The 23,268-nt window shown below is 42.5% G+C and overlaps 1 protein-coding gene across 2 annotated transcripts in view; it reads left to right on the top strand.

Annotated features, from left to right (window-relative positions):
• Positions 1–23,268, top strand: part of LOC109901700 (triple functional domain protein) — a 148,306-nt gene that overhangs the window by 7,121 nt on the left and 117,917 nt on the right. For both annotated transcript variants that reach the window (XM_031786915.1, XM_031786917.1), the window contains exon 2: positions 9,733–9,789. In XM_031786915.1, coding sequence (XP_031642775.1) covers positions 9,733–9,789 — 57 coding nt within the window. The remainder of the gene's footprint in view (positions 1–9,732; positions 9,790–23,268) is intronic.

Here is a 23,268-nt window from a genome sequence, read left to right as displayed (position 1 = left end):
CAAGCTGCTTGCCTATTGTCCTGTAGCCCATCCCAGCCTTGTGCAGGTCTACAATTTTATTCCTGATGTCTTTACACAGTGCTCTGGTCTTGGCCATTGTGGAGAGGTTGGAGTGTGTTTGATTGAGTGTGTGGACAGGTGTCTTTTATACAGGTAACGAGTTCAAACAGGTGCAGTTAATACAGGTAATGAGTGGAGAACAGGAGGGCTTCTCAAAAGAAAAACTAACAGGTCTGTGCGAGCCGGGATTCTTGCTGGTTGGTAGGTGATCAAATACTAATGTCATGCAATAAAGTGCAAATGAATTACTTAAAAATCATACAACGTGATTTTCTGGACTTTTGTTTTAGATTCCGTCTCTCACAGATTAAGTGTATCTCTGATAAAAATTACAGACCTCTACATGCTTTCTAATTAGGAAAACCTGCAAAATCGGCAGTGTATCAAATACTTGTTCTCCCCAATGTATAATGGCTATATATAATACAAATCGATGTGAGAGGTATGGAAATGCATTTGGCGGTTGATCTGCTTCTCTTCTGTGGGTGACTCAATCACACTCAATCATCATGTTTCTTTTTAATAGTACGTTTACAAACATATATTTTGATAAATAGAATTGAAACTTTCTTCTCATTATGTGGGGAAATAATTACAGCCAGTTATAATTGTAATGGCTTCGCAGATAATAAGAAAAGACTATCAGTATTTACCTGGCTAAAAGAGAAGGAACATAATATTTATTGTTTACAGGAAACCCATTCAACAATTTTACATGAAGTTTTGTGGGAAAAGGACTGGGGGGGGGGGGGGGACGAAATATATTTCTCCCATGGGCAAAGAAATTCAAAAGGGGTGATGAAATTAATTAACAGTAATTTTGATCCAAATGTGCAAATTGTCCAAACAGATCATCAAGGTAGAAGGATTATTTTAAATATGTTATTGGACAATAAACAGATGTGGCTTATTAACCTATACGGTCCGAATAATGATGATCCAAGCTCCTTTGAAAATATATATAATAATTGATCAACTCTACAAGCAACACTAGACTCTTTTATTATGGTGGGGGATATTAATACGGTTTTAAATACCTCAATGAACCGTAAAGGAAATCACACTACAAACTATCACCCTCAGGCACTTAAGAAAATCATGAATGTCATGGATATATTGGAATTAGTGGATATATGGAGGCTTAAATACCCTGACCTGTTGAGATATACATGGCGGAGACTTAATCAAGCAAGTCGTCTTAAATACTTTCTTATGTCATCCTCTATGTCATCAAAAGTTTAAAAGGTGTTGATAGGGGACAGAATCCGGTCAGATCATCACATAATTGCTATATATATTACTCTTACAGAATTTCCACGTGGGCGAGGATAACTTGTTTATACAGTGCCTTGCAAAAGTATTCACCCCCCTTGGCATTTTTCCTATTTTGTTGCATTACAACCTGTCATTTAAATGGATTTTTATTTGGATTTCAAAATTGGTGAAGTGAAATGAAAAAAATAACTTGATTCAAAAAAATTCTAAAAAATAAAAAACAGAAAGTGGTGTGTTCATATGTATTCACCCCCTTTGCTATGAAGCCCCTAAATAAGATCTGGTGCAACCAATTACCTTCAGAAGTCACATAATTAGTTAAATAACGCCCACCTGTGTGCAATCTAAGTGTCACATGATCTGTCACATGATCTCAGTATATATACACCTGTTCTGAAAGGCCCCAGAGTCTGCACCACCACTAAGTAAGGGGCACCACCAAGCAAGTGGCACTATGAAGACCAAGGTCAGGGACAGGGACAAAGTTGTGGAGAAATACAGATTAGGGTTGGGTTAAAAAAAAATATCAGAAACTTTGAATATCCCACGGAGCACCATTAAATCCATTATTAAAAAAATGGAAAGAATATGGCACCACAACAAACCTGCCAAGAGAGGGCCGCCCACCAAAACCCACGGACCAGGCAAGGTGAGAATTAATCAGAGAGGCAGCAAAGAGACCAAAGATAACCCTGAAAGAGCTGCAAAGCTCCACAGCGGAGATTGGAGTATCTGTCCATAGGACCACTTTAAGAGCTGGGCTTTACAGAAGACTGTCCAGAAAAAAGCCATTGCTTAAAGAAAAAAAGAAGCAAACACAATTGGTGTTTGCCAAAAGGCACGTGGGAGACTCCCCAAACCAATGGAAGAAGGTACTCTGGTCAGATGAGACTAAAATTGAGCTTTTTGGCCATCAAGGAAAATGCTATGTTTGGCGCAAACCCAACACCTCTCAACACACAGAGAATAACATCCCCACAGTGAAGCATGGTGGTGGCAGCATCATGCTGTGGGGATGTTTTTCATCAGCAGGGACTGGGAAACTGGTCCAATTTGAAGGAATAGTGCTAAATACAGGGAAGTTCTTGAGGGAAACCTGTTTCAGTCTTCCAGAGATTTGAGACTGGGTTGGAGGTTCACCTTCCAGCAGGACAATGACCCTAAGCATACTGCTAAAGCAACACTCGAGTGGTTTAAGAGGAAACATTTAAATGTCTTGGAATGGCCTAGTCGAAGCCCAGACTTCAATCCAATTGAGAATCTGTGGTATGACTTAAAGATTGCTGTACACCAGCGGAACCCATCCAATTTGAAGGAGCAGGAGCAGTTTTGCCTTGAAGAATGGGCAAAAATCCCAGTGGCTAGATGTGCCAAGCTTATAGAGACATACCCCAAGAGACTTGCAGCTGTAATTGCTGCAAAAGGTGGCTCTACAAAGTACTGACTTTCGGGGGGTGAATAGTTATGCACACTCAAGTTCTCTTTTTTTGGTCTTATTTCTTGTTTGTTTCACAAGAAAAAATATTTTGCATCTTCAAAGCATGTTGTGTAAATCAAATGATACAACCCCCCCAAAAATACATTTTAATTCCAGGTTGTAAGGCAACAAAATAGGTAAAATGCCAAGGGTTGGGTGAATACTGTCGCAAGCCACTGTAACTAGGTCAGAAGAATTTATAACTGACTTTTTCTGACGTAACATTGGTACAGCAGATCCCCTTATTGTATGGGACACTTTTAAATGTGCCTTTAGAGGACATGCAATTCAGTACTCATCTATAAAACAAAAGCAATCTAGATCAAAAGAGTCCATTTTAACAAAGGAAATTGATGGACTAACAGTACAGTTAAATAGCAATACAAACTAACAGATACACAGAATAAGATAGAGGAAAAACAAAAAGAAATGGAGGAACTTATTCAAGAAAGATCCAATGTAATATATATCATTTTTTTAAAGCAAACTGGATGGAATATGGGGAAAAATGCACCAAATTATTTTTCAATCTTCAACATTGATGTGGTACAAAAAAATGTATTGAAACTTGTTACAAGTGGAGTCACGCATGATTCACCGAAATATATTTTGAAAGAGGAAGTAAAGTACTTTAAGAATATGTTTTCGTTTCAGGCTCCTCCATCTCCACTAACTATAGCTAATTGTATGGATTTTTTCCCTATTAATAATGTAAAATTAACATTTGTACAGAAAGACTCATGTGAAAGCCAAATTACAGAGGATGAATTTATTGATACAATTAAAACCTTTAAGGCTGGGAAAACTCCAGGGCTGGATGGCATACCAGTGGAAGTATACAAAACTTTTTTTGATATACTCTGAGGAGCATTATTAGCATGTTTTAACCACTCCTATGTAGATTATCGGACACGCAACAAGAAGGTCTGATTTCATTATTACTGAAACAGGATCTAAGTGGTGTATATAAAGATCCAGTCCATTTAAAAAATGGGAGACCTCTTACACTTCAGTGTTGTGATGCAAATATTCTAGCTAAATGCTTGGCACATAGAATTAAAAAGGTATTGTCAGATATTATTCAGCCTAATCATACACATTTTCTACACAGACGATACATTGAAGATAATATAAGACAAGCACTGGAAACAATAGAATACTATGAAATATCGGGGAAACCAGACCTGGTTTTCATAGCTAATTTTTAAAAGGATTTTGATAAAGTATGAATGAAGTTTATATATAAATGCCAAGAATATTTCAATTATTGAGAATCTCTTATAAAATGGGTGTCACGGCCGTCAAAAGAACTAGACCAAAGCTCAGCGTGGTGAGCATACATATTCCCTTTATTTAGGATGATGCCGACAAAAACAGTACAAAACAACCGTGAAGCTTAAGGGCTATGTGCCACAAACAAAGATTACTTCCCACAAAACAGGTGGGAAAAAGGGCTGTCTAAGTATGGTTCCCAATCAGAGACAACGATAGACAGCTGTCCCTGATTGAGAACCATACCCGGCCAAAACATAGAAATACAAAATAATAGAAAAACAAAAGATAGAATGCCCACCCCACATCACACCCTGACCTAACCAAATAGAGCAATAAAACAGCTCTCTAAGGTCAGGGCGTGACAATGGGTTAAAGTTATGTATAGTAACCCTAGGTGTAAAATAGTAAATAATGGCTACATCTCAGAAAGTTTTAAACTGTCAAGAGGAGTAAAACAAGGTTGTCCACTATCGACATATCTATTAGTGCCATCGAAATGTTAGCTGTTAAAATTAGATCTAACAATAATATTAAGGGTTTAGAAATCCGTGGCTTAAAAACAAAGATTGTATACTGATGATTCATGTTTGCTTTTGAAACTACAATTAGAATCCCTCCACATAAAATTGTGATAAATAAAAAGATATACCAATTTAATTTAAGGGCCAAACAATTGACAGCTGTGCCATATAAATTGCAAAATAGTTGGGAAGAGATTTTCGATGTACCGATTCCATGGCACATGGTTTATGAATTGACACGCAAAACTGCAAATTCATAACTTCACATTTTTCATTTTAAATTATTATACAATTTTTTTGCAACCAATAGAATATTATATATACGTACAGTGGGGCAAAAAAGTATTTAGTCAACCACCAATTGTGCAAGTTCTCCCACTTAAAAAGATGAGAGAGGCCTGTAATTTTCATCATAGGTACACTTCAACTATGACACACAAAATGGGGGAAAAATCCAGAAAATCACATTGTAGGATTTTTTATTAATTTATTTGCAAATTATGGTGGAAAATAAGTACTAAAAACAAACAAAATATAACTATTGTAAAATACGTAGATTGTGTCTGTAAAATATGTATAGTATGTATAAACTGAAGGTAGAAGCCTAAGTGTAATTGTTTATTAGTTTACTCCAATTGGGGGAGAGATGGTAGGGTTTGCGGGGAAGGTATATTCAAAAAAAAAGTGTGTATGTGTATATATGTATATACGTATGCAAATAAATAAATAATACATAAAAGTAAAACATGTCTTATGTCCCCATTCCATTTAAACATTACTTGCTTTCTAGTGGTGATATTATGCCATAGAAAGGTCACAGTTATCATCTATTTACCATCAACTGTTGGACATTGAAAATTCTAAATGTCTTTGTCCGTTTAGGAATGAAAAATGAGATTATGACTAGGCCTAATTAGACTGGCCTGTAATGGCCAGTAATGTGAGACAAATTGTTGTACTGCCTGTGATCCAGCGTTATCACCCAGTGTGATCATGCTTATTGAAGTGGAAACCTAAGTGTTATGTAATAAAATGTCTACTGGCTGCTGCTGACGAACAGACTTGACCCAACTAAAGTCTTCTTAGCTGTGTCACAATAATGGTGTAGTGTAGTAGGGATCAGATGCTCCAGAATCAATTCACATCATGAGAGAGGGAGAAGGGGAGAGAGAGAGAGGGGAAGAGAGAGAGAGGGAGCGAGAGAGAGAAAGAGAGCGAACGAAAGGAAGGACAGAATAAACACCTCTGCAAATGATAGAGTAGTGAAGGCTAAAGTCAGGGTGGAGTAGGCCATCATGGCTTGCTTTTATACATATTCTACAGTCAGAAAGAATCCTCTTGCGTTCTATCGCAAAGTAATTGGCAGTTGCTTCTAGTGGAGTAGAAGCAATCAGCCCAGAGTGGCATTGCACCATGAAACAGCCTCAGCACAGCCTCCATCATGCCATCCTCCTCATAATTGGAAAAAGAAGAGCTTTTGACTGGAGCTGTTCTGGTTTGCCCAGACTCACTTCGGTGGTTTGGTTTCCCTCCTCCTCTCTTCAGCGAGTCCACTGTATGCTCACAATGGAGAGCAGATGTTTTAGTGCTGCTTGACTGTTATAGATGTGTTTATTGTAGAGCTGTTTATAAAGCAGCCTACTGAGTGTCTTTTATGAGATCCATGGCATTTATAGTATAGATTAGTTAGAGATACTAGGTTTTTTACTGACCCACAGAACTAGATAAGGCCACATCTCACTCAAAGCAGCAATCGGTGCACAATTCTGTAGTATAGATCATGAACTGTAGGCCTATGCTAGTTGTGTGGAAGAAATCTAAAGACATTCGTTAAAACTGCCTGCATGATCAGAAGAATAGCGAAGTATTTACCGGGAAAGATTCTTAAGCAAACAACAGGTGAACTACTGTTATGTGGTCTGGGGAAATTCATCAGAAAGTGAGATTAGGAGGATGCAGATTGCACAGAACAAAGCAACAAGGATAGTTTTATGGTGGAGATATGATACTTCTCTTGTAGTCATGTACAATGGTCTTGGGTGGTCATCATTCAAGAAGATAATTGAAAAACATGCTTATTTTATTTTACAAAGTACACCACATTACAAGAAATAGATTGTCCCCCATCGATGTCTTATCTCGGCAGAGAAGAGAAATAGGCAAAATAACATTTCGATTCAGAGTAATAAAGAGATTGAATAATTAATCTAGCAAACCAGAAACCTTTCAATTTATAAATTCATACAATACTTAGAACCACTTAAATATAATAAATTGCAAGGTTGTGCAGGTAGATGGTAGATGAACAAACCAATCTATCTTTTCAGACTGCTAGATTATTTATCTGGTCAATATGGCAGTGTATTATGTCTGTTTATTACAGTGTGTTAAATGTGATTGCATTGTAAATTGTATTTTAATGTTTAAGTACTCATGGAAGATTAGTCCAAGTGAGGATTAAAAGAGATCCTAATCAAATAAAATACTAAAATACTAAACACTAATGCTTGCAGAGCTTAAAGGCATTGCTTACAGGGTAAGGAAACCAATATGTCATTTGGGTGAACTATCCCTTTAATAACATTCATTTCCCATTTAAATAGTCCCGATTTGCATACAGATAACCAACCGTCAATGTCAATAAGTAGGAATTGAGAATGCAGAGTGAAGTCGATAACTAGCCTAAGGGATGGCTTAATTCGGTCAGGAATATAGAGGTATCAATCACAGCAGCCTCAGCCTGCCACCCACGTTGCCTGGGGGCCAGGAAGGAAGGAAAGAAAAGGGATTGTGGGCCATGAAGAAGAAGAGTGGTTGTGGGCTGAGCCTGCCTGTGTGTCTCCTTGAAATCCCTCATCTGATAAGAGAGGATTTCCTATCCATCAGAAAACCTCAGCCACCCACACCCTACCAGACACACACACCCAGCAGCCCCCTCCTTCCCAGCAGTAAGGCGGCGTCTGGAATCAGGGCATCTCATCTCAGAACCCTGGCCTCCTAGGTGTCTGTCTGCTGGCCTGCCTTCCTGTCTGTGCCCCTCTCAGAGACTAGCTGTTATATCAAACAGAGCAGCAGGGTTTTATGTGTTTCTGAGCTTATGTATTAACACTCCTCTTCTCTCTGATGGTAATAATAAACTCAGACACACACACACATACACACACAAGCGCATTTGATCCTTCCCGTCGTTCATGCAGGACGGCATATTAAAAATCATATACTATTAAAAGCCTTTATGTTTTGAGAACATGCCTTTCCTCTTTTTAATGAGGTTGTGGCACACACACGCACACACACACGCACACATCCGTACACACACACACACGCACACACACACATCCGTACACACACACACACACACACATCCGTACACACACACACGCACACATCCGTACACACACACACGCACACACACACGCACACATCCGTACACACACACACACACACACACACACACATCCGTACGCACACACACACGCACACACACACATCCGTACACACACACACGCACACATCCGTACACACACACACGCACGCACGCACGCGCGCGCACACACACACACACACACACACACAGACGGGGCTCAGTTTGGGAATCAAAGCAGCATGGTCCATAGTGGGGATTGAGCTAGGGGATGTTTGGTGTGGTGTGGTTGCAGCTGTGTGCCCTCCCTGTGCTTGTCTCCAGTGAACAGCTGTGCACAGCTTGTCAAACAGGAACTCCACACGGAGCGAAACATCCTCTCCCCTTTGAAGACACTAACATGTTTAGATCCTCCTCGTGCTGCACTCTGCCAGTGGTCGCCTGGTTTAAATAGATCACGCGCCGCTGCTCAGATTTGTATAAAAACAAGCAAACTAAACTAAAATCGACATGATACAATATTGTCTCTCATTCACCCCATTCAAGTTGGTGTTTGTTTGTATGAGAGACATCGTTTTGGTCCACTTTTAGATGTCATACCCTGGATAGTTAGACATGTAACTGACTGTAACTCATAGCCATTTCCATGTTAGAAAACCCCTAGGTGAATAGGCAAGAGTAGGATACCAGAGATACAATGAAGGATGCCACTAACAAAGCCTAAGGCTTCGTCTTACAGCAGGAGACCCTCTAGTCTATATTTACATTACAATTTTTACATTTCAGTCATTCAGCAGACACTCTTATCCAGAGTGACTTACAGTTAGTGCATTCACCTGAAGATAGCTTGGTGAGACAACCACATAATCACAGTCATAGTAAGTACATTTAATAAATAAGTGTTAGTTCAAGAAAGGAAAGTTTTTTGGGGGGTGGATGGGGGAGGTTTCAATCGGATCATCATCATGTGAATTCCCCGTCACATGTCTTCGAGACACTTTAATTGTGACCTTAGTATAGCCTAACATAAAATCCACAATGCTGTTAACATCGAACAGCCACTGCAGTTCGCCGCCCATTTAATCCCTAGCAGCAGCATATGCTGGTTTGTCTTTTGAGAAGCAGGCAAAGTGGAGCTAAGCTGGAGCTATCTGATAGACGCTGATAGACGAATGACCCAGAAAGAAAACAGGGCTGTACAGCCCACAACACCACAGTACTGACATAGACGTAGAAGTGAGTCAGTCTGTCAGAATGAAGAGAAAGCCTCACTTAACCCACTGTAATGTGCTACTGTAAAAATCAGAGCAGACGATGACAGACTGTGTTTAACTTTAATGACTCCAGGTGAATTATCCAGCATTCCGGATTCAAAGATATCATTTTTTTTCAGGCGGGTGGTGGTAGAAAGATCTGCAGATTCCTGCTCAGGGATTCTATATCAGGATTCATTCCTGTACCAGTTTGTCAGCTGTAAGTCATTTGGTGGCTTCATGTTCAATTCTGTTTGCGTCCCAAATGGTACCCTATTCTCTGTATAATGCACTACTGTTGTATTGGGAATAGGGTGCCAGTTGTGACACAGCCCATGTCTCATGCTGTTTCATGTCTTTGACTAGCCAGATACTGGGATCAAAGCAGCTCTTCCTTGTCCTCTCAACTGCAGGCAATAATCACATGCTCAAGGTCAGAATAGATTCTCAAAGCCAGGCCACTATGTTCATTCGCTGACTATTCTTTTTTCATCTTCATTTTTCTAGATTCCCTCCCTCTTTCAAAATGTGAGCCCAAACTGGACGGACCCAGTCAACAAGCAGGTAATTTATTTACTTCATTCTTTTGCTTTGTCTGTCTGTGGAATGTATTGTATAATTGTGCTACGCGTATGACTTGGCATCTTGGTTTGGGATACCCTCTCAGATATCTGTTTATGCCTGTTTGTGGTCAGGTTTGGGGAAGAAACAGAAACCGATCCTATCATATCTCGTTATGAGAGAGAGAGAGAGATGGAATGACCTCTCATTTGAGCTCCCCTTATCTCTCTGCTTGGGTACATGGGTATACTGTACATACACAGCTATTATATATAGTATATTACATGGCTGCTGTTGCCAGTGACCTGCTCTTAGTGCACCCCAGCTGATTGAGAGTGAAAGTTAAGTACAGAGGGTCTGGTTTAACTGAAGGTCCTCATCACTTCCTCGTCACTTCCATCAGAGCCTACCTGTAACGATCGTCGTAGGTGGAAGAAGGAGAGGACCAAGGTGCAGCGTTGTACGTGTTCATGATCTTTTAATTACACTGAACACTTTAATTACACTGAACACTAAAATAACAAAAACGAAACAGTCCTGTCTGGCACAGAGACAGAAAACAACTACCCACAACTCAAGGGCGAAACCAGGCTGCCTAAGTATGGTTCTCAATCAGAAACAATGATTGACAGCTGCCTCTGATTGGGAACCATACCAGGCCAAACACATAGAAATACAAACATAGAACAAAACATAGAATGCCCACCCCAGCTCACGCCCTGACCAACCTAAAATAGAGACATAAAAAAAGGAACTAATGTCAGGACGTGACACTACCACTGTATTTCTTTCATCATGGATGCTTTCTTGTGTGTAGTCATTTCCTATTAGGCTCTATATGGAGTCTTGATGGTTGATGTAGTATAGAGTTTTCACCCATGACATTCTTCATGGCTAGCTGGTCACTGGCCTGCTTATTTCTCAACTAGGTGACACACGCAGACACACACACAGAGACATGGCTACACTTCACCGCACTTGACTAGTTGGCACGTGGTCAACCAGACTGTCACCTGCTTATTAGCTGAATGCCATCACGGTCTCTGTGTTCTTTCTGTTCAGAAGGCCTGTGTTTAAAAACACACATAGTCCAAACTTCACACCTAGACGGACTGGTTACTGATCGGTAGCATATTCTGTTTTCCACATTCTGTTTGGTGAAGTGAAATATTTAACACATTTGTATCTACTATGATGAACCTGTTCGATGCTGCACATTCATTTGCAGATGTTTCAGCTGCCAAGTTAATTATATAGCGTTAATAATGAGTTTCAATGAAGATATATGCTGACTCTGCTGTTACTAAAGATGGTCTGTGTTGGCTAGAGGGGAAAACGGTTTATGTGTGAATTATTCAATAAAGTTGACCAAACATTTTTCTATCTGCTGAAAATTCCCTTTGGATATTTTGAATGCTACGTAGGTAGGAGAAGTAGGCTATGTTATGTCATGATTATTTTAGCGTACCTTCTGCTGGTGGCCAAAAATCAACCATGTGCGCTAGGTGTCATGTTCTTGTGAACAAATTATAATTATCTTTCCATATTGATATGCTTGTATCAGTCTAATACAGAATATCAGTATGTCTTTCAGGCAAGCATTATGATCATTCTTTGCCATTCTTTCATACTGATAGCAATGCATTTTTTTGTGGAAGATCTTAGCAGAACAGAAAGTGTAAGATTGTGTGTGATTGAAGTGTTTAGGCTAAACCTTACTATAATCTCCCAGCAGAACACAGAACTGTCTCTCCCTTAATTGGGGCTTGCTGTGGATCAGGATTAGTAAGAGCAGTTCTGCTCTGTTCTGTTCTGTGTCCCTGTGGGAGAGACAGAGGCACACACACACACACAAATATCTGCTCTCCAGAGGAGGGCCTGTCTTTGGCCGCTGCCAAACCTCTGCCTGTGCTGTCGGTAGAGATCAGACCTGCTATGGTGACAGGGTTGGGATGGGAGGGCTGGGAGGACTGGGATGGGCTAGGAGGGCTAGGTTAGGAGGGCTAGGTTAGGAGGGCTAGGATAGGAGGTATAGGATAGGATGGCTGGGATAGGAGGGCTGGGTTAGGAGGGCTGAGCTTTGCAAGGAGGTCTGGGCTAGAAGCGCTGGACTAGGAGGGCTGGGCTAGGACATCTGTGCTAGGAGGGTTGGGCTAGGAGGGCTCATCTAGGAGGACTTCGCTTGGAGGGCGAGGATAGGCCATGCATTAAAACATGAGAGCACTCCTTTCATGTCTGTTGAAAGCAGGATGAGAGGAGAGGCTCGCTAGCTCTCGCTCACACACTCCCTCAGACTGTATTAATGAGATGAATACGATCATACAGTAGGAAGTGAGTAGCAACAATAGACATTTACTCTGTGAACCATTTGCCCATGGTCTATTGTCATTAAACATATTTACAGCCAAATGCATCTCAGATGGCCTAGCAGGACTTTAGGATTCTCTAATGTAAGAACAGAGACACGTCTCTGGCTGCCATCTTTATTCTAAGAGTAATTCCAGGAAATCCCTTTGAGGACCATTAAGTCTCGTGTTTACACACAGAATGAGTCCAGAGTGTGTTCACTGTTCTCTGTTACGCGGCAGGGAGCGATGTACAGCAGGTGGAGAACCCTATTTCCATAAATGTGTGATTTTATACAGCAGCAGTACAGCTTGGTTCTCTGTTTGCATCCAGATAAATGTCCTGTACGACAGTTTGTCAGTGTCACCACACTCGCAAGCCATGCTGCAAAAGGCGCATAGATCTTTTACTTAAGCAATTGTGCACCGCCCTACTGGACTCCCAATCACGGCCGGATGTGACACAGCCTGGATTCGATCCAGGGACTGTAGCGACACCCCTTGCACTGAGATGCAGTGCCTTTGACCGCTGCGCCACTCGGGATGACTCCTATTGTTAAATAGCACAATAGAAGACCCTTAGCAGATTATCATCCCATCTCAATAGGTACCTTGGTATTGCCTCTTGAGCCACCAGTGTTGTGAAGACATTAACATCACCAGTGCAATATTGCACTGTATAATAATGATATATATCACACTATACTGTATATTGCCCTATATAATTCTCCATATATCCCTGAGAGGCCCTAGCTGTCAGCAATGTTCGTTCTCCAGGGAGGGCTGCATGCTACAGACAGTGGTAGAGTGATGTGGTGGTGGGGGAGGGAAGAGGGAAGTAGTGTTACCCAGTAATTGACTTAGTCCCACCCTCCGCCTGCAGGCCTGTTGTTCATGTGCCCCATATGTCTATGACAACAGTGCTGAGGTCCTACACCATTTTCAATTATAGAGTACAGCTATTCTGAACAGAAAAGCATTTCTATTACTAGTGCAAAGATGATATATATATATATACCCTGTATATCTCTCTCTCTATATATATATATGTATATATATATATATATATATATATATATAGGATCTGAGATGGCATCATGAGGCAGGAAAATGATGTGGATATATTGACGCAACATCTCAGGACATGTCAGGAAGTTAAAGCTTGGTCGCAAATGGGTCTTCCAAATGGACAATGACCCCAAGCATTCTTCCAAAGTTGTGGCAAAATGGCTTAAGGACAACAAAGTCAAGGTATTGTTGTGGCCATCACAAAGCCCTGACCTCAATCCTATAAAAAATGTATGGGCAGAACTGAAAAAGCGTGTGCGGATAAGGAGGCCTACAAACCTGACTCAGTTGCAAATTCACCCAATTTATTGTGGGAAGCTTGTGGAAGGCTAAAGTTAAACAAAAAAGTTAAACAATTTAAGGCAATGTTACCAAATACTAATTGAGTGTATGTAAACTTCTGACCCACTGGGAATGTCATGAAATAAGTTAAAGCTGAAATAAGTCATTCTCTCTACTATTATTCTGACATTTCACATTCTTAAAATAAAGTGGTTATCCTAACTGACATAAGACAGGGAAGTTTTACTCAGATTAAATGTCAGGATTTGTGAAAAACTGAGTTTAAATGTATTTGGCTATAGTGTATGTAAACTTCCGACTTCAACTGTATATATATATATATATATCTCGCTCTCTCTCTCACTCTCTCTCTCTCTCTCTCTCTCTCTCTCTCTCTCTCTCTCTCTCTCTCTCTCTCTCTATTCCTCTCTCTCTCTATTCCTCTCTCTCTCTACTCCTCTCTCTCTCTATTCCTCTCTCTCTCTATTCCTCTCTCTCTCTCGCTCTCTCTCTTGCTCTCTCTCTCTCTCTCTCTCTCTCTATTCCTCTCTCTCTCTATTCCTCTCTCTCTCTCTCTATTCCTCTCTCTCTCTATTCCTCTCTCTCTCTCTCTCGCTCTCTCTCTTGCTCTCTCTCTCTCTCTCTCTCTCTCTCTCTCTCTCTCTCTCTCTCTCTCTCTCTCTCTCTCTCTCTCTCTCTCTCTCTCTCTCTCTCTCTCTCTCTCTCTCTCTCTCTCTATTCCTCTCTCTCTCTATTCCTCTCTCTCTCTCTATTCCCTCTCTCTCTCTATTCCTCTCTCTCTCTCTCTATTCCCTCTCTCTCTCTATTCCTCTCTCTCTCTCTCTCTTCCTCTCTCTCTCTCTCTCTCTCTCTCTCGCTCTCTCTCTTGCTCTCTCTCTCTCTCTCTCTCTCTCTCTTCTCTCTCTTCTCTCTCTCTCTTGCTCTCTCTCTCTCTCTCTCTCTCTCTCTCTCTCTCTCTCTCTCTCTCTCTCTCTCTCTCTCTCTCTCTCTATTCCTCTCTCTCTCTATTCCTCTCTCTCTCTTACTCCTCTCTCTCTCTATTCCTCTCTCTCTCTATTCCTCTCTCTCTCTCGCTCTCTCTCTTTGCTCTCTCTCTCTCTCTCTCTCTCTCTCTCTCTCTCTCTCTCTCTCTCTCTCTCTCTCTCTCTCTCTCTCTCTCTCTCTCTCTCTCTCTCTATTCCCCTCTCTCTCTATTCCTCTCTCTCTCTCTCTCTCTCTCTCTCTCTCTCTATTCCTCTCTCTCTCTCGCTCTCTCTCTTGCTCTCTCTCTCCCGCTCTCTCTCTCTCTCCTCTCTCTCTCTCTCTCTCTCTCTCTCTCTCTCTCTCTCTCTCTCTCTCTCTCTCTCTCTCTCTCTATTCCTCTCTCTCTCTATTCCTCTCTCTCTCTCTCTATTCCTCTCTCTCTCTATTCCTCTCTCTCTCTCGCTCTCTCTCTTGCTCTCTCTCTCTCTCTCTCTCTCTCTCTCTCTCTCTCTCTCTCTCTATTCCCCTCTCTCTCTATTCCTCTCTCTCTCTATTCCCCTCTCTCTCTATTCCTCTCTCTCTCTATATATATATATATCTTTATGTCTCCTCTTTTTAGTATTTTATCATCTGTTTTAATCTCATCTGCTGTCATCCTTAGCTGAAGATGATGCTGTTGATGAAACTCTACCGTTGCTGTGAGGATCCAAGCTGTACCATTATAAGCCCAGCACCTCATGATGATCCTGTTAGAGGCTGCTCACTGCTCTCATTTACTCTCCCTTACTCCCCTGACTACATGACCCCGCACAGCTGTCTCCATGTCATACACCCCATGCTGCCATTCCCTACGCCTCTACACCCCCCTGGCCCCAACAGTAGGAGGCGGTGACAACCTGTATGATGCCTCGACCCTGCTCCCCTGTCCCACCCTGTCTGCCTGCCCCCCTGCCTTCAGCACAACACAACAAACCCAATCCCACAGCCCACCTACTGTAACAGTGCTCTTTACTCCATTACAACCAGTCTTAATGCTAATTGTTAAGTTAACATGCCTCCACTCTCCTCCTTCCTCCTTGCCTCCTCTTCCGCTTCCGGGCCCCTTCCTGTGAGCTGTTGCTTGCTTGAGTCTCTCCGTTCCCACTCCTTAATTGCCTCCGTGCGTCTTCATACGCAAGGGACATGGAAATAATTCATGAGCAGTAATGAAAGCTGAAGTGTCACCACCTCAACCCAGCTCCCCTCCCTTAGTTCCTCCCTACCCTGGCCTCTCTCTATGGAGCGGAGTATAACAGAATATCAAATGAGCTCCAGAAACCTGGTTCTCTGGTTTAAAACAGACCAAGGCTTGGGGGGGCTGGCGGGAATCAGGATCTGTCAGACTGTTTGAGCTAACCCTAGCAGCCATGTCCATGGTTTTTTATCTCTCCAATTTCGTGATATCCAATTGGTAGTTACAGTCTTGTCTTATCGCTGCAACTCCCGTACGGTCTCAGGAGAGGCAAAGGTCAAGAGCCATGTGTCCTCCGAAACACAATCCAACCAAACCACACTGCTTCTTGACACAATGCTCACTTAACCCGGAAGCCAGCCGCACCAATGTGTCGGAGGAAACCCCGTGCACCTGGCAACCGTGTCAGCGTGCCCTGGCCTGGCCCACAGGCCAAACCCTCCCCTAACCCAGACAACGCTGGGCCAATTGTGTGCCGCCCCATGGGTCTCCCGGTCGTGTCCGATACGGACAGAACCTGGACTCGAACCCAGAATCTCTCGTGGCACAGCTAGCACTGCCTTAGACTACTGCGCCAGTCTGCAGGCCATGTCCATGTTTATTATTATTCAGACAGCGAGATCCAACGGGTGGACCAACCACACTGTGTGGTTCGAACAGCACGAAGGATAATCTGCAGCATTAGAATGCGAATAAAAGCCCATGTGGCAAATATTGAGAAAGACCCAGTCAGCGACAGCTAGCGGAGCCTGTTACAGCATTTAGCTACAGCAGTGAAACTGCAAATCAAAACTGACAGTGAAAGCACAATCATTTACTACCTTCTCATCGGGCTAATGGATTTAGAAAGGTCACATCCATTTTACGGACATCATTAAGTGTCACCTAATGTCATAAAGGAATAGGCATCCTCGACGCAGCAGTCTATTAACTAACTGACCGCCTGGTGATGTCACCAGGCATGCCATAACTCCATCCTGCCTGAAATATCAGGCGGTCTTTTCGAATAGCTATTACAATAAAATGGCATTATTATATATTTTTTTATTTATTTCACAGTATTATTCCAACCTCATAGTGTGGAAATATATATAAAACACAGGAAAAGTATTTGACTGCACTGAGTTTTTGACTGCACTGATCCTTATATATATAATAATATAAGTAATCAAATGACTTTTTAGACCGAGACAACACAGGCCTTGCTGTGGTTCAAACGTCCATTATTGCAGATTGAGACTGTAGTCCTGGTATGTTGATGAATTGATGAAGACAAACACTGACTGGTCTCAGATCAGACTCAGAGACTCAGCGTCCTGGCAGGGCGACAGAGAGGCAGCATGCTAGTGATCCAGGTCGCCTATTAATACACCCTGCCGCTGAGCCTCTGCTCATTTTCTGACTTTCTCTGCGTTAGCCTGGTTCAACCAGACTGAATAATGCATTATCCACTGTTTCAGTCTGGTTTCACCAGGCTAACCCTGGGTGTTAGGAAAGGCAACACATCATCACACCTCGTTCCAGCCACAGCAACCTCAACCTGGGTATTATTAATTTACCCAAAACACATCCATGTTACTAGGTTACTGGATTAGCTTGTTACCTGTGGATTTGACTCTTTAGTGCAATGTGGTCAGCACGAATGGATTACTGTAGATGAGTTAATGTGGTACGCTGCCAAAAGGAACATTGTTTCAGGAAAGCTGGATCTAGCTGAAGTTAATGTACTGGTTTACAGTTGTTACAAGTTACAACATAACACACCTTTCACAGTACTTTGTAGTCGAGAGAGAGTGAGTGTAGTAATGCACTATAAAAGGAATAACTTGCCATTTGGGACAGAGAGTGTCTGGCGGTCATTTCTGGTGTTTAAGCCACCTGTCCAGACCTCTGCTGCTGTGTCCATGGCCCCAATGTCCCTCCCAGAGTCAGTCAGTTCACAGGCAGCAGCACTCAGCCTGCCTAGAGAATGACAAAACACAGCCTGACAGCAGGCAGTGCCCTCAGGGGGGAGACGCAACCCCTCTCACACACACACACATTCATGCACACACACACCTCGGAGGACAGACTAGGGACGGGACACAACCTCAGAGAGAGCACTGCCGGTTCTGTTGCTAGAGAGCACTGATGCATGTGAGAGAGAGGTTCTAGTCCTCTCTACACTCCCATCTTCAGCCTCTGGAAGGGCCCTCCTCCCCCACACCAACCAATAGGGAGGCAGAGATAGCTCTCATGGTCCAGAGATTGGGTTGGGTGGAGGTGGTGGTATTGCACTGACTGTAATGTAAAGGAAGCTGAATGGGGTTTGGCTGGTTCTATTCCAAAGCTCTTAGCACAGGGGCCTGTTGACATGCTCATACAGAGCACTGGGGAGAACACAGAGATAGCAGATAGCAAGCGCAAGCACCATCCTTCCTCACTGGTCCTCACTGGTCCTCACTGGTCCTCACTGGTCCTCCCTGGTCCTCACTGGTCCCTGGTCCTCACTGGTCCCTGGTCCTCACTGGTCCCTGGTCCTCCCTGGTCCTCACTGGTCCTCACTGGTCTCTGGTCCTCACTGGTCCCTGGTCCTCCCTGGTCCTCACTGGTCCTCACTGGTCCTCACTGATCCTCACTGATCCCTGGTCCTCACTGGTCCCTGGTCCTCACTGGTCCTCACTGGTCCTCACTGGTCCTCACTGATCCTCACTGGTCCTCACTGGTCCTCACTGGTCCTCACTGGTCCTCACTGGTCCCTGGTCCTCACTGGTCCTCACTGGTCCCTGGTCCTCACTGGTCCTCACTGGTCCCTGGTCCATGGAGCTAAAGCTATTCTAGTGAGAGCCGTTCCTCTCTGCTGCCTCCTGGCTTGTTCATGAGCTGAATAGTGTGAGAAGGGAAGAGACATGCAGATTCTCTCCACAGGACTCTGTAAGTAGCTACCTTGTGGAATGATACTCTCATCCCTGATGGTTTCATGGCTAGTGAGGCTCTCTTCTTTCTTCACCAAACAATGGCCTATTTATGGAGACAGTCAGTGCTGAATCAGAACGATTTATTTCTGATATCGTCATTTATTTGTTGTCATGTATTTTTCTAGGATTCATCTGTTTAGTTGTGCTTGCTGCCCTTGTAACAGTCGTTTTTACAATTGGCTGATTATGACTGTGCTCATCAGAATGGGATTATCTCAGTTATCATGAGGCTAATATGATTTTGTCACTTTCCAGTATGGAGAACATTTTTAAAACAGAGGGAATCAGGGGAACGACTACCTGAACTTATCCAATAAGAAACACTTATTTTAGTTTTCCATTTAAACATGTTTTGCTACAGTATGCACTACTGAACATGACCTATGTCATTTAGTTTGGAACATGGCTTTGTCTGGTCAGTCTTCATGTTCTCCTTCATGTTTTGGGAGTCTTTCTTTCATCCTGACACTTGATACTGTTTGTCCTCCACTGCTCTCCTCTCCTTTCAGAGATCCCTGTAGATAATTGGTCCTTTCATTTCATCCTCTAGTGGCAAATTAGGTTACCGAGCTGAGAGAAAAGCGGGGTGGTCATGTGTTGAATGACTAAGAAACTATTTTGGACTATTTTCTAAAAAAAAGATTATTAATTGCTGCAGACATGATGAGGGCAAAGCTGTTGTTTATTGTTGTAGATGTGTTACTTAGGCTATGTCTTTTTTTAGGGTGGGTGGGGGTGGGGGGGTAAGAGTTGTTATGCTTTATTTATCTCACCGTGCTGTGGGGATTTGGTGTGATGTGGCTTGTTTGTCCCTCTGGGGGAGCGATAGCTGTAGACTGAGCCTGTCCAAAGGGCAGGACAGCGTAACTGAACAGAAAGAGTTCAGCTCCTCTGAGGAGGTCATAATCTCTGACTGTCGACTTGGACCTGCTCCAGTACCATGCCATCACTATTACCATTATCTTGGCTAAGGTAATCCAAAGGCAGCCTGGCAGCTAGCTACGACACAAGGCTCTCATCTGGTGTGGACACCACAACCCATTATGCAGAACTAGTCTGTATAAAGAGGCTTGGAAGGAGTTTTGAGTTTGGCCCAGATAAAATACCGAGACTGTGAACGTCCTTCTGCCTCAATCTGAGGGCGAAGGAGTGGGTGTCTGACTCAACAGATTGTAAGAATATTTATAGTCATGGTTGAATTTGTAACTGACAGATCTTTAAGATAATTGTAATGACTCTTCCAACAGGAGATACACACAGGCCTGCACCATTATGTTGTCAATTAGATTTTTTTTTTAAATGTATAGATTGTTTCAGATCTCTGCAATGTAGCCAGGCCTGAGTGGAAAGGAATGAAGTAGGATGGACATTTGTGTTGAGAAAAAGTGCACTGGCATTAAAACGTTTAATATTTCAAGAGGCTGTCGTATGTATGTGTCTCTAACACAGTGATGACTATAGAGAAAAGGTTGGTAGGTAGAACATAGGAATGCTGGGGATGCAAGCTGATCCTAACTGTTATAGGCCAATTTCTATTTTGCCCTGTTTATCAAAAGTGTTGGAAAAACAATAATCAACTGACTGGCTTTCTTGACGTCTATAGTATTCTCTCTGGATTGCAACCTGGTTTCCGTTCAGGTTATGGATGTGTCACTGCAACCTTAAAGGTCCTAAATGATGTCACCATCGCCCTTGATTGAAAGGAATGTTGTGTTGCTATTTATATTGACGGCCAAAGCTTTTGATAAGGTAGACCATTCCATTCTTGTGAGCCGGCTAAGGAGTATTGGTGTCTCTGAGGGGTCTTTGGCCTGGTTTGCTAATTACCTCTCTCACAGAGTGCAGTGTATAAAGTCAGAACATCTGCTGTCTCAGCCACTGCCTGTCACCAAGGGAGTACCCCAAGGCTCGATCCTAGGCCCCACACTCTTCTCAATTTACATCAACAACATAGCTCAGGCAGTAGGAAGATCTCTCATCCATTTATATGCAGATGATACAGTCTTAAACTCAGCTGGCCCCTCCCTGGATTTTGTGTTAAAAGCTCTAAAACAAAGCTTTCTTATTGTCCAACAAGCTTTCTCTGCCCTTAACCTTGTTCTGAACACCTCCAAAACAAAGGTCATGTAAGAAGAATGCCCCTCTCCCCACTGGTGTGATTACTACCTCTGAGGGTTTAGAGCTTGAGATAGTCACCTCATAAAAGTACTTGGGAGTATGGCTAGACGGTAAACTGTCCTTCTCTCAGCACATATCAAAGCTGCAGGCTAAAGTTAAATCTAGACTTGGTTTCCTCTATCGTAAGTGCTCCTCTTTCACCCCAGATGCCAAACTAACCCTGATTGAGATGACCATCCTACCCATGCTAGATCACGGAGACGTAATTTATAGATCGGTAAGGGTGCTCTCGAGCGGCAAGATGTTCTTTACTATTCGGCCATCAGATTTGACTCCAATGCTCCTTATAGGACACATCACTGCACTCTATATTCCTCTGTAACTGGTAATCTCTGTATACCCATCATAAGACCCGCTGGTTGATGCTTATTTATAAAATATTTATTATTAGGCCTCACTCCCCACTATCTGAGATGCCTACTGCAGCCCTCATCCTCCACATACAACACCCGTTCTGCCAGTCACATTCTGTTAAAGGTCCCCAAAGCACACACATCCCTGGGTCGCTCGTCTTTTCAGGTCACTGCAGCTAGCGAGTGAAACAAGCTGCAACAAACACTCAAACTGGACAGTTTTATCTCAATTTCTTCATTCAAAGACTCAGCCACGGACACTCTTACTGACAGTTGTGGCTGCTTCGCGTGATGTATTGTTGTCTCTACCTTCTTGACCTTTGTGCTGTTGTCTGTGCCCAATAATGTTTGTACCATATTTTGTGCTGCTACCATGTTGTGTTGCTACCATGTTGTTGTCGTGTGGTGTTGCTACCATGCTGTGTTGTCATGTGTTGCTGCCATGTTATGTTATTGTCTTAGGTCTCTCTTTATGTAGTGTTGTGGTGTCTCTCTTGTCGTGATGTGTGTTTTGTCCTATATTTGTATTTTTAATCCCAGGCCCCGTCCCCGCAGGAGGCCTTTTGCCTTTTGATAGGCCATCCTTGTAAATAAGTTTTTATTCTTAACTGACTTGCCTAGTTAAATAAAGGTTCAATAAAAATAATTTAAAAAAATAATAATTAAAAACATATATATATATATATATATATATATATATATATATAAATTAATTTATATATATATATAAATTAATTTGCTACTTGGGGGTGTTTTCGGCTAGGTTCTATGGGCTTTCCTTGACGTAAAAGCATGCTCAATGTAGAATCCCCATTGAAATAAAAAATGTTGCCCTATGAATACCTTGCTCCTCTACGGTAAGCCTTGGATTGGTTCAGCTCTTCGCTAGTCTCTTAACAGACAGACTGGCAGGTGTCTCAAGTAGCATCTAATCTCTATTATAAAGAAATGACAGTGTGTGGAAGGTTAGGTGTAGGTCTAATGAATAAACCCCCTTTATTCAAGCCATGTGGAGAGCCATGGTGGAGGTTTAAGCCAAGTAAGTAAGGAAGAGAAAACACCAGTATAATGAATATGAATTGGAATTGCAGACCTTTACCATACCACTGAGTATGTTGTAACATTAGTTCACTAGCTATAATAACATTAAGAATCAACGGAAGGTGACCTCTCATCTAAGCTGTCCCCTATTTTCCTTTCTCCCCCCTGGGGGCAGTGGAGACCGGATGGAGGATTTGGGTCTGGATCCCTCCCTCCCTGGTGTGCCTGTGCCCTCACTGTGACTGACTGGGCAGTGTGTACTGACACCTACTGGACTGGGAGGGAGGGACCACAGACTGCAGGAACCAGGCGCTGGGCTGCATCTGAAATGGGACCCTATTCACTATATAGTGCACTACTTTTGACCCGGTTTTAACACGGTTATAAAATGGTAATGTGGATAGTGATTCTTTCTGTCTCACATAAACACATTATTCACATGATGTGCATTTTTTAGATCTCTTTGCCCTGGTTACACGGATGTTGGTGACAGGAAGCCATATTGAGGAGGACAGTTTGAATATGTTAGTAAACGCTGGGGAAAGAAGGAGGCACGATCTGCATACTGCATTTAGCTTCTTAGTTCAATGTTTACATGCTTGGCTGTCTAGCACTGTGACTGAGAAGGAGAGGCTTTTTCCACCCTATGGTACTGTAGTCTTGTTTCCATTCAAAGATGGGGTGGAGTCAGAGTACACATTCAGATGTGGTTATGCGCTGTTTTTGAATGGAAACCTAACTCCAAAAGACCTACAATTAGCCAAATAGCAGAACATCCACAATTAGGAACTGCAGCTTCTGTCCCACTGCGTGGCCTGTTTTTCAATGTTTAAGATAGTGGAGCGCTCTCAGCTCAACCAAAATAAACAGCTGGTAGATTAATCCTTGGGATAGGATCTGCAGCAGAACCCAGAAAGAAAATCTAATTGGCAATGATCTGAATAGCTGTGCAATCTTTTGCTAATTTTGTGGTGCTTAAAATATGTCCACACTCTCAGTCAAGAGGAGCCTCACTAGTACATACAGATGGCTAATAGTGTGGC

This window comes from Oncorhynchus kisutch, linkage group LG13 (genome assembly GCF_002021735.2).
Source record: "Oncorhynchus kisutch isolate 150728-3 linkage group LG13, Okis_V2, whole genome shotgun sequence".
Taxonomy (NCBI): Eukaryota; Metazoa; Chordata; class Actinopteri; order Salmoniformes; family Salmonidae; genus Oncorhynchus; species Oncorhynchus kisutch.
The sequence above is the reverse complement of the archived record's forward strand: the minus strand, read 5'-3'. Positions and strand labels throughout refer to the sequence as shown.